At 38.3% G+C, this 12,214-nt stretch overlaps 1 protein-coding gene across 6 annotated transcripts; it reads left to right on the top strand.

Moving 5' to 3' along the window:
• The first annotated feature begins 1,017 nt into the window (after positions 1-1,017).
• On the top strand, positions 1,018-5,790 carry LOC121955086 (globoside alpha-1,3-N-acetylgalactosaminyltransferase 1-like). 6 transcript variants are annotated; one of them, XM_042502886.2, is made up of 4 exons: positions 1,019-1,200; positions 1,362-1,404; positions 3,282-3,344; positions 3,733-5,790. In XM_042502886.2, exons 2-4 carry the CDS (start codon positions 1,371-1,373, stop codon positions 4,662-4,664), a joined length of 1,029 nt encoding a protein of 342 aa, XP_042358820.1. In that variant the 5' UTR covers positions 1,019-1,200; positions 1,362-1,370; the 3' UTR covers positions 4,665-5,790. The 6 variants fall into 6 exon arrangements, with proteins under 6 accessions (XP_087942242.1, XP_087942239.1, XP_042358820.1 ...); XM_042502878.2 differs by having other exon boundaries at positions 1,359-1,404; XM_088086116.1 differs by lacking the exon at positions 3,282-3,344 and having other exon boundaries at positions 1,018-1,200.
• Positions 5,791-12,214: the final 6,424 nt, after the last annotated feature.

Here is a 12,214-nt window from a genome sequence, read left to right as displayed (position 1 = left end):
TTTGAAAATTCACTGACCTTGTTGCGAGCAGTTTCATACAGGAATCTTATTTCTACCGAAATACACCACCAACTATACCACCACGCAGAAGAAAGTTTGCATCTACTGCTTGCTCACTTACTGAGCTGGCTAACATTACAGCGCAGCTGAGGACGCCATTAACCTTTACAATCTTTCATTGCCACCAGCACGAGCCTCTTGTCCATGAGTAGATGGATGCTTCCAACTGCACAGTGATTCAGTTGGCAGGTGTAGTTTGGTGTAGTTCAGTACAAAATGAGTGGCATCTAGATCCATTTTAAAAGAAAAAAATGTTGCTATCGTTAACACAAGGCAACTCACACCAAAACAATCCGTACTGATAAACTGTGCTTTGAATTTTGGGGTGAAGTGTCCCTTTAACATTTGGCCACATGGCCCAGCTCTAATGAGACACACTTTTAATCTGTTAAATAATGAAATAAAACACTCATAATTGCTCAAACTCATAAAAAAAAAAAAAAAGTCATCACATAGAGTTCAGCAGCAAGATGACAGAGATCCTATGTAGGGTTTTTAAATCCAAAAAAGACATATTTTTGCCATTGTTTCCTCACATTTCAATATAAATCACACCTTGATTTTAGATATTACAACCTCATTAGAGTATGTTGTCTCTTTACATTTACTGTTGACATGCAATAGCTTTTCCCATTGTATGTCCTTTTGAGTGCCTCCACCTTGTGGACAGAAGGTGTAAAACAACATGCTGATGTGAACTGCAGCCTGCTTTTCATTGCAGTATTACGACTTTCTACTTCCTACTAACTCTCCTCTATGAAGGATCATGAAACACTTGAGATACTGTATGTAGAGTGAGATTTTCTGTCAGGAGAATGAACTGAGGAAAATATGAGCATTGAGGTACCCCCAAAGAGTGTTGAGTGACATCATTTATCGTCATACTTTCAACATGAGTAGGAGGGAGGAATGTTAAAGTCTCTCTTAACTGTATATATAATTCTTGCCTTATCCTCTCCTCAGCTCCTCCCATTAGCCCAAACTCCCAAAACATCTGGCTGCTTTGGTTTTTCTCCAAAACTGAATACTAAAAAAGCTTGGCGGGGGGAAAGTAAGGGGGAAAGGGAAAGAAGCTATGTGAAGAAAAGGGAGTGGAAAATATTATAAAAGCAAGGACAAGAGAGGGAACAAGGGAGTACGGTAAGAAAATATGCACTGGTGGAAAACTGTGAGTTACACAGCACATTTCCAGGAAGAGACAGAGTGAGCCGATGAGAAACAGAGAGAGAGAGAGAAGCAGAGATTTTTTTCTGACAAAAACAGTGAGCTCAGACAAAGTTTGTGTGTTTATCCACCAGCAGGTCACATGTATGGCGCTGTTTCCGTTCTGCAAGATGTCCACAGGTCAGTACAACCTTACCCACTGCTCCACCTCTTCAGTTTGTGTCTGGTCATTTTGACCTTACTTGTCATTGATTTGTGAGTGCCGTACTTGTTCATGCTCAGTTAAAAACACAGAAGCTTTTTAAAGCTTTTCTCAGAGGTTTTCTGTGAGTATTCCGATCCTGCAAACGTGTGCAGGAAGGCAAAATTAGTCCTTGATTAATTCAAGATCTCCTGTACATGCGTCCGAAGTCTCTTGGCTGATGAAAGAGCACTCGCACCAGGGGGATGCATTTCGGCTATATGAAGTCAGATATCTGTCTATCTGGGTAACTTTAGTTCGATACCAATCTTTTCTCCTAAATCTTAGTCACCCATTAACCCAGTCTCCCTTCTGCTATATTTGCTCAGCATAACATGCATAATTACAGATGACAGTGTTTTAATACTTTTATACTTTGTCCCAGTTGTCACTGCAAGTCTATAATGTGTTTTTTATATTGTCTTTTTACTTATAACTTCCTCAACATCATTACAGGACTTTCTGCACTGTGATTATCTGATTGCATGTCAATAGTTAACAAGAATCCTTTAAAGGGATGGTTCAAATTTGTTGAAAATATATATTTTTCCTTTTACCTGTAGTGCTATTTATCAATCTAGATTGTTGTGGTGTGTTGGAAATATCAGCCATAGAGATTTCTGTCTTCTCTACAATATAATCCAACTAGGTGGCACTTACCTTGTGCTCAAAACAGCATACAGCATTATAAGCTATTTCCTATAGGAACTATTTTATTTCTACCAAACTGCACCCAAAAAACGTACAACTGTGCAGAACACAGAGTGCATCTACTGCTATTTCACCTAAGACTACTGAGCTAGGTAACTTTACAGCTCAGCCAAGGTGAAGGCCATTAATGTTTACACATTGGCTGTCACAAGCATGAGGCTCTCGCCCATGAGTAGATGCACCTTTCCCACTGCGCTGTGATGTGGCTGGTGGGTGTAGTTCGTTAGAGATGTCTGTCTTCTGTGTATAGTGGAACTGGATGGCACTCGGCTTATGGTGCTGAACTACGCCAAAGGACATGCGCCAACTATATCATTACACAGAAGGAGGTGTGCATCTGCTCATGTAAAAGAGGCTTGTGCTCATGACAGCATGAGATGTAGACATTTATGACACTGCATGTCTGAGCTGTGACGTTACCTAGCTCAGTGGTGCAAGATGAGTTAGCGGAAGATGCACATTGCTGCTGAGTTTTTCAAATGTACTGTATATTTTGCCGCTTTGAGCACCACATGCGCCATCTAGTTCCATTATAATGAAGGGAAGGGAGACATCTCTACGGCTGATATCGTCAACACTCTGCAACTAACACCAAAACAAAAAATAGCACGACAGGTCACAGGAGAAATATGTATTTTTGATTCAGGAGTGAACTATCCCTTTAAGATCTAAACGTATGAGTAAAATTTAAATTTTAGGTAATTTACGTAAAAATGTTCAACACATATTCATGTCTCCTGTTTACATTGTTTAGACTACTACCTCTTGCATTTTAATTCATTATACACATTATTGACCTATATAAACATCAAGTTATATCCTATGTGTGTCCAACCTATATACACATTAAATGAGCTGTAGTACTGAGCATATAGTATTGCATATGCTTTAACGATAACATTATTGATGCAATCACAGGTTGCCACACTCTCAAAGAGAGATCAGGACATTCTTTCCATTCCTATGAGCTTGTTTTTTTTTTTTTAACCTGTTAGGGTTTATTAAGGAAGCATTTATTAGTAAAATGTGCTTACGGTAAGAGCATAACAACTTGTACTGGTTTCATTTCATTGCATTTACTTGTGTGTGTTTGTCCTTCAAACAGGACCAGTCAGAGTGGCAAGAATACAACTGGTCCTGTACTGTTTTCTCCTGTCTCTTATCATATGTGAGTGTACAGAATTTGTTCTACTCTAACATTCTGTGCCGGGACACTAAGTGTACGTAGAAAAAATAGCCTGTGGCGAAGTAAATGAAAACTGCAATGTTGTTTTTGCATGCTTTGTAGCTCCTGTCCCGTTTCGTTCAGTAAGGTCAAATTTTTTGGTATCTTGTCTTGATTGTGAAAGACTATCCCGAATATAAAACATCTCATCTAAATATTCCAGTCACAGACATCTAGTGAAAGTTAAAAAGTACTTTAAAAGGTGAGTTGTGATCGATCAATTAGACTGAACTGGGTGACTTTTCTCCAGCTTTACAAAAGTGTACATTTGTAATTCACAAAAATTTGTTTGGTGTTGAAATAAAAATAAATCCATGTTTTGCCCCTCTAGACTTCCTCAATGGACGTAAAGCTGCTGTCAGTGTGGAGTCTCCTCATCGTGCCTTGGGAAAAGAGAAGCAAAGCCTAAAGACAGACATGATGATCATCAAAGAAGCAGTGCCACAAACTCCTCTGGAGACACCTTGGGGTGCTCCTTTAGTATGGGGTGACACCCGTAAGTCAGCTCGCCGCAGGGCTAAATTTGCACAACAGGAGATCCGTACGGGTCTGCTGGCGTTCGTGGTGGGAACTTACGCCCACTTCATACGACGTTTCCTTTCTTCAGCTGAAACCTACTTTCTCCCCGGTCAGATGGTCACCTACTACATTCTCACGGATAACCCGCGCTCTCTGGATCCCCCCATTGAGCTGGGGCCTGAACGAGAGCTAAAGGTGGTTCCTATTGCAGAGCTGCCCGGGTGGGACAGGTTGGCGCGGCGCCGAATGGCGCTGCTTACTGATGCCATCAAAAACCCAATCAGCAAAGAGGTGGAATACATCTTCTGCGCTGACATTGATCAGGAGTTTGTGGCTCCTGTGGGAGAGGAAATCCTCGGAGACCTGGTGGCTACGTTGCACCCAGAGCTCTATGGGATGCCACGAAACGCATTCCCTTATGAAGTCGAAGAGGTTTCGTCAGCTTGTGTGGAGGAGGATGAAGGAGACTACTACTACACCTCTGAGTTGTATGGAGGGTTGGTTTCTGAGATGCACAAACTGGCTCAAGTCTGTTCATTGCTCATTCTGCAGGACCAGGCTAATGGAGTGATGGCCAGGGGCCTTGAGGAGAGTTACCTGAACCGTTACCTGATCGACCACAGGCCGACCTGTGTGCTGTCCCCAGAGTACAGCTGGTGGGACTCAGCCCTGGCTCCTGATGTGCCCGTACAGAGGCTGGTCTCTTTGGGAAGGCAACGTGAGGCTTATGATAAGGAGACATGAGGGACAGGAGGGTTCTGCTGGTCGAACCTACTAAATGTTGATCTCACTCCCACATGAACTTTTAAATTTACTTTAAGATAAGATGTCCGCTTAACAATTAGAAAACAGAGTTAAAAGAAGACAGTAGATGGAAAGAGGTTAGTGTGCCTTTTGGTCTTTGGATTTTCCTTTCAGAAATAGAAATGAAAAAAAAATATATTATTATTATTTAATTTTTATTTCAAAATCCCAAAACTACAAATAAATAAAAGTAAATGACACTTAATTTCCCTTTTTCCTGTTGTAAGAAAAATAGAATCTTCAGAAAACAAGGATGAAAAAGCAGTTGTTTTTTATTTTCTGAAACTCAGAGGTTGTGCTGGGTTAAAAAAAAAAAAAAAATAACATTGTTTAATGCTTGGGCGCCAAAATACTTAGTGAAAGAAGTGAAGACTGAATTTATTGTTATAACAGCCCATTCTCATTCTGAAGTCGTCGAATAACGCTGCTTTTTCTGGGATTTCAGCGTCACATGTACGACACCAAAAGCCACCATTTGTGACATTTGTAACGATATTTTTGATGGCAGACCTTGTTTGACAAGTCTAAAACGATATCAGATAATGGTTTCAAAGCCATTACAGTGCTAGTTATAACAGTAAGTTCAGACTTCTCTCACTAACTATATTCATTTCATTTGTTTGCTTATGTGTTAAACAATGTTTTTTGTTTTTTTAACCCAGGACAAGTTTTGGTTTCAGAAAATAAAAAAAATGACTGTTTTTTCCCTCTCTGTTTTCTGGTTTGTTTGGGTTTTTTTCAGAGAAAAAGGAAATTAAGTGGCATTTCTATTCTGCACATTCCATTTCTGACCCCAAAAACTAAAAAAAAGACTTGTTTTTCATTTTTGGATTTTGAAATGAAAATCAAATAACTAGCCTATTTGTTTTTTTTTCCACTCCTGATTCTGACAAAAAAAAAATCAAACACCAAAAAGTACACTAACAAAGATATTGCACAAATTCCAGTCATCTTTATTCATAATTTCCATGTCATTTTCTGTTCTTTTTTGACACTGATGGTAGCCTGCGAGCACCCACAAGCAAACTGCACAATCTGCTCTCAATTAAAGACCCATTTGTGTGAACAGCGTCTCTGCCTGCTATCTCTTCCACAACAGACAAAAAAGAAATGGACCTGTCTCTTTAAATGAAGCCCTGTGCCCTCCATTAATGTCAGCCTCAGAGATACTGCTCCAGCAGCTTTGTGGTCAGCAGCGATAAGAGTCAACAGTGTAAGTGCACACTTTCCCCGTAGTGGCCAATCATTAACTGGAAGAGCTGCTGTTTCAAGGTCTTTAAATATCGGGTGGGGGTAAAATGGATACAACAGGATGCTGTCTCTCCAGGTTACACGCGTATAGAGGCACATGAAGCAAAAGTTTAAACAGTTTTGAGATTGGTGAAACTGGTCCGGGATGTATTGAAGTAATATTCCATTAAAAAATTGTGATTTTCACCGTGTATGAGTTTGAGTAAAAGATAAACTCAGATGACCTGATGTTGTTGTCTGTGAGCCTATCTCTTCTCCCACATACACACACACAAAAGTGTTCCCACGTTCAGCACTCTGCTTTCTCCTTCTTGTGTGCTGGCTTTTAATGGGAGAGTTAAACAGCAGCAGATGGCTTTTTCTCACTGCCAACAGAATCTGTCCTCAGGGCCAGATCGCCACGTGGAGTGAAGTTGGAGGTAAACTTCAGATAATCCTTTTCATTTTTTTTACTACAATAAAAAATGTCCACTGCTTGCCACACAAGTACGTTTATGTGGGCTCATTATCTGTATTCACATGTCAATTACAGGCTGCAAATTTTCTTAAATTTGAACTTAATTGCATGATATATTTTAGGCTTCTGTCTCATAACTCTGCTTAGCAACATGCACACATATGACACAATATGATCTGCAGATTTTGTTATGAATGTCTCAGTCATCTATATGTAAAAGCTTTTTTTTTTACATAGGCTACCTGATCCATGCTGAGTACCCCTTTTCATGCCACAATGCAAAGCAGTTTAAAGAATTATTGGTTTAATCCCTGTCATGGGGTTTAGTAGTGAAGGAGCATATATATGGGCAGCAGCATAACCTAAGGCAGAGGAGGGGGTGGTATAGAAATCTCTAATATTAAAACGTATATACATGTAAGCCTGTATTTCTATGATTATAAATCTTCCTCGTGCAGATGAAGAGGCCTATATGTAGCTATTCCGAGGGGATGATGTGAAATTGTCATAATGTTAAATGGTAAAACATGAGCTCCAAGTTGACTCTTGTTAGTTTTTGCTATAATTCAGCATCTCTTTTCTTAGTATACATATTTCTGACAGCTGTTGCTGCTAGCCTCAATCTATGAAAAAAATCCGATGGTAAATAATAGTAATTTCTGAGTGATTATGTCAGCAAAGCAGTTTTAATTGCCTTCCGTGTAGTTTATTAAATTTTAATGATGCTAATGACACATTTTGGCCAATGGGCTGAAATACAGTGGTGAAGGCTGAGGTTGTTCTGAGTATATCCCCTGTTAACACTCAATATTAGGTTGAATTTGTTGAAAATATCCTTGGTTTCCTCACATGCCTATATGGAGAACAAAGGATCCAAAAAAGGAAAGAGTCTTAACGAAGTAAAAAGGGGGCTGCATTTAACAACAGCAAAACTATATCAAAATATCTGTATACAAACTTTAACACAAGTTGTTCACTGAACTAAGAGTAAAATGTATCTCTGCTTTTTTTATAGCCACACTCCTTTGACAAAGACAGTAATGTTACCTTGCTGAACACAGTAGCTGCTGGTCTACCGCTGCCATGTGTGACTTTGCTGAATCAGAACTAAACCTTTAAAGCACCAAAGTCACATAATAACGAAAACAAACTAATTGTTCGAGGCAGCAGTAGTCCAGCTGCTCCCATGTTCAGTAAAGTAAAATAACTGTTTTCGTTCATGAGATCTGACCTTAAAGAGAGCAAAGTTTTATTTTCAGTTCAGTTTCGTGTTGGAAAGGGCTGTCTGTTAGCACTGAGCATAAGAATGGATAAATGAGACATGGATTATATTGCATGAGTCATGTGAAAGTTTTTAACTGGATGTTTTGACATATTTTTGCTAATGATAAAAACACAGCTGCCTATGACTTCAATAACGTCCTCCCGATTGCCATACACCTTTTGTCCTCTGGGGTCATTCTGACCCCGCCTTATTTTGACTGTTATCTAAAGCATATTGTATAAATTATCAATCAATTCTGTGTTACACCTTTAGTTTTACTTCAGTCCAACTCATTACCACACATTTTTCCCTTCGTTTTGGAATTTAGGGCCAATAGACCTTATTCACATAAGTATAAGAAACATATTTTGGCAAAAGATTTCATTTGGGGTCAGAATGACCCCAGGAAAACACGAGGGTTAAGATTTTTCCCTGTGGTTGGATCCTTCAGTCAAAGGAGGTATCTGAGTAAAAATTTTCTTCACAAAATTAAAGCAACGCAGGTATTCCTTTAAGCCAATAAACATGGGGACAAACTGGGAACAATAAACACATAGAGTTAAAAAAAAGATACTTTTAATCAGTTCCCAAGCGAGTGTGTCTTATATCTACATCGACAGACTGGAAAAAGCAACATATACATTCACCTTCAAACCAAGAGGCAGATCAGCTGTCCTACATGTGTTTGTGCTGAGGGAAGAATCTGGAGCATCTGGATAAAATCCAACCCAGGATGTTGCTGTGAGGCAACAGTGCGAGTTAATGAGCCACTGTGCTACAGCCATGCCTGCTTATTAGTGTCAATTACAGGTCACTTTCAGGTAATTAAAACTGCCTGAGACTTTTTGATGATGGTGCAATTACTCAGTCACGACTAGGTGTTGATTATTTAATTCCCTCTTTAGTTGTGTTTTACTACACAATAATTAAGTTAGGTTTAAAAATTGTACGTTTTAGATCATTGAGGAGAGCATACTGTTTTTTTTTATATCTATTATCTACCCCATATTTAAATGAAGAGATCTTTTCATTTGTTTGATTAATACCCCCAAAACAAGATAAGTCGTACAATATGACGTCAGTGTAATGTATATTTAAAAGCATTGTCTTTGAAGTTTTATTGAATGTGCTCATTCAGTATCTATGTAAAAAAGTTGGCCAAACCTTGCAGGATGTTTTAAAACAACTTGTTTTACAAAAATCGCATCAGCAAACTATTCAGATGCAAATATACATAGAAAACTAATAAAATGATGCACTCTATACATTAGCAGTATCTGCATTAATTGTTTTTTCACCCAACAGAAACAATAATCAGACCGAGAGCAGAAAAGTGTGACGGAAAAAGTTTACCTCTTAAGCAAGAAAGATTTTTTTTAAAACATTGGTGTTCATCATTGAAGTCAACATTCTTTGAATTTGATTCAAAAGATTTTGGGTATGTATAGCACCACTTGTTAGAGTTTACTTAGAGTAAAGGCTCATATGATAAGGAGGAATCCAGTTCTGATAAAACAGCAGCTTTATATGTAAACCCTTTGATGTAGCTACAGAAAAAAGGCGTCTTTATCACAGCTACTGATTTCAGGCTCCAGACTTCTGCCCTGAAAACACGTGCCTTTGATTAAAATCAGAGCCTGGCCAAAAAATACACCTTTTAATTATTAATCTCTTTAGTTCAGAATCACTCATGAGGCAGACGGATCTATAGATGTTACAAAGAGCTGCCATGAAGAGCAATTTAGAAAAGAGAAGCAGTTGATGATGAATAAGCACATTTATCCAAATTTGAAAGATAAATGTCAGTTGCCAATCTTCATCGTAAACTGGCAATACAATCAAATGAGCGCTTCACAGATAAGTAATCCACAGTCTCCCTGTGTTTCGTGTTTAGCCTTAAACAAAGGGTGTGTCATTTTAAAGTTTTCTTCACAATGTCTTCTTGAGCCTCAATGAGGCGACACCTTCAGGGCCTCTGTAAACACCGAAGCTCGAAAATCAATGAGTCCTTTCCACCCCAAAGGCTTTATTTGATTATTTGCATAGCAGGTAACCTGTCTGACTAACCAGAGCACCTCTGGAAGTTAACAGACTTAGTAGTTAAAATCTGCATGTATACAAACATGTAATGGTCTGAGGCAAAGTTTTGTTTAACTATGGTTGAGTAGATGAAGATTTTGTGTATTCATTGTTAAATTGGCTATATAACTTCGTGGGCCAGTTTATTTTGAGAAATAGGAAGAACTCATTCGTTGATGGGATAATGTGTAAGACGTCTCAAACGTGTGCACAACTGTATGTGTGACTCGTCAGAGCATGGGTGGGGTGAAGAGGTATGGTAATCTCCAGGATTCACACAGGCCTTTCCCCACCCTGCCCGGGGCTACTCCACACCAAAACATGAGGTCCTAATCACCGGGTCAAGGGGACTGACACTGAGAGATAGTGGAGGCGCAGCTCACACAGGGGACATACACTTGTGCCCATTGTGCCGATGTCACATTATATCCCATTTAATTACAGGGAGCCACATGAAAGATGATTATAGACCGACACGTAGGCAAAGAAGTTCACAAAAAGGTTGGCTGTTACAAAAATGGTCCCAGCTGACACTGCCATTTTATATGAATTTACTCAGTGTATACATACAAAAGTAGTTAAATACTATATTAAAAGCAAGATAATAATAATTAATATAGCACCTTTCAAAATTGGGTTACAAAGCGTTTCTAAAGTTTATACAAAATAATACATCTCCACACATTTTAGAAAACATCTAAATTTGATAAAAGCAGGTCTGATCTACTTTATTGACATGATGATATGAATAGTTAGATTGGAAAAAAAGATAATTACTAGATTTCTAGCATTTCACTTAACAGAAAGCATCGGGTTAGGAAATTTCTCACTAAAGACTGAAGTGTCTTATGGCCAAAACATCATATTTCTGATTTCTCTTTATTGAGTTGGGGGATGGTATCAGACATCCAGTAGCCTACTTGATACCCTTTAAACAATTTTTAAAGAATTTAAAGAAGACTCACTGTTGGAGGATCCTGGTTTTATAGAAACATAGAGCTGAATCTGATTGGCATAACAATTAGTTTATGAATGTGTACTAATTTGCCCATGTAGAGAATAGAAGAGGACCTAGGAAAGAGCCTTAAGATACTCCAAAGTGACAACTGTAAACTGTCTAAGAGACCTGAGATGAACCATTCGAAAGCAGTGTCTGTAACTCCTACAATGTCTTTAAGATGTCAAATTAATTAATGTACTGCTTGGTTTTACTATTAAGCACAACTACTCAGTCCCCTTGCAGTGTGCTTTTTGTGGAAGGCAGTTTATTCTGAAAACTAAGAAGAGTATGTGCATAAAGCAATGAATGTCATTACAATGTCTGCTAAACTATATTTGAGATCACACTGAATTATGGTCTACAAAAGCTACCTGCAACAGTTTCAGTGGGCTACAATTAGTTTTAGCATGTCAGCAAAAACACGGCAGGCAGAGGCAGTTTTGCCATGGGGTAACTACGTGTGTGTATGATAGAGATGCTTTAGGTTACAGAGAAAAGGGAAACTACGGCAGTTAATACTCTTAATGGGAATTTAATTGAAAGAGTATCCTCTGATAAATATTGTGGGTTTTGATTCAATGATAAGTTGTTAATTAAAAAAACATATCAATGAATTGACTAAATCCTTGAAAGCAAAACCATTTCACTATAGAAATAAGGCATGTGCGAGTCAAGACTGCAGAAAGCAAATAGTTCAGTCAACCTTTTAATCAGTTATTGACTAGGATGTCATTTATATGCACTCTCCTGCCTCTGCTCTAAAACCTCTCGATACAGTCTATCATTCTGCCTTTAGACTTTGTTTTGTTTTTACTGGGGACGGCTTTAGAACGCATCGCTGTTTGTTGGATGAGAAAGTTGGGCGGCTGTCGTTGGCAGTGAGAAGAGAACAGCACTGCATACTTTTTATTTATAAAGCACTTCTTGGCAAACTACCCGAGTATCTTACATTTTTTTAACCTACAGAACAAATTCACACTGTGCTAGCTGACTGCAGTATTTGGTTCTAGAAAATCATCATATAAAGACAAAGATGGGAAACTGGCTCTTCAACACTATGCACTTTCCAAGTGGAACAATCTGCAGAAGCTTGTAAAATTAAGCAAGCTAATCCTGTTTAACCCTTTAAAACATGGGCTAACTGGCTTGATTTGTTTCAAAAACATAGACCAAAGGCAATGAGAAACTTAAGAAGAAATGACTCAGAAATAATTAAGAAATTAGTGGAAAAAAAAGCACAAGAAAATTACTGGGGAAAAAAACTGAAACAAACATACAAACAAAAAACATAGAAAGTTACAAAACAAGAACAAAAAACAACAATGCAAAAAGCAATGAGATGACCAGAAAAAAAAGTGCTTAAAAATTAGAATTCTGTAGAATAATTTTAAATATTTAATTATAATACTTCTAAATAGTTCTTATTTTAGCCTAGCATA

The sequence above is a fragment of the Plectropomus leopardus genome, chromosome 2 (genome assembly GCF_026936395.1).
Source record: "Plectropomus leopardus strain MGB_pleo_1.0 chromosome 2, ASM2693639v1, whole genome shotgun sequence".
Taxonomy (NCBI): domain Eukaryota; kingdom Metazoa; phylum Chordata; class Actinopteri; order Perciformes; family Serranidae; genus Plectropomus; species Plectropomus leopardus.
The sequence above is the reverse complement of the archived record's forward strand: the minus strand, read 5'-3'. Positions and strand labels throughout refer to the sequence as shown.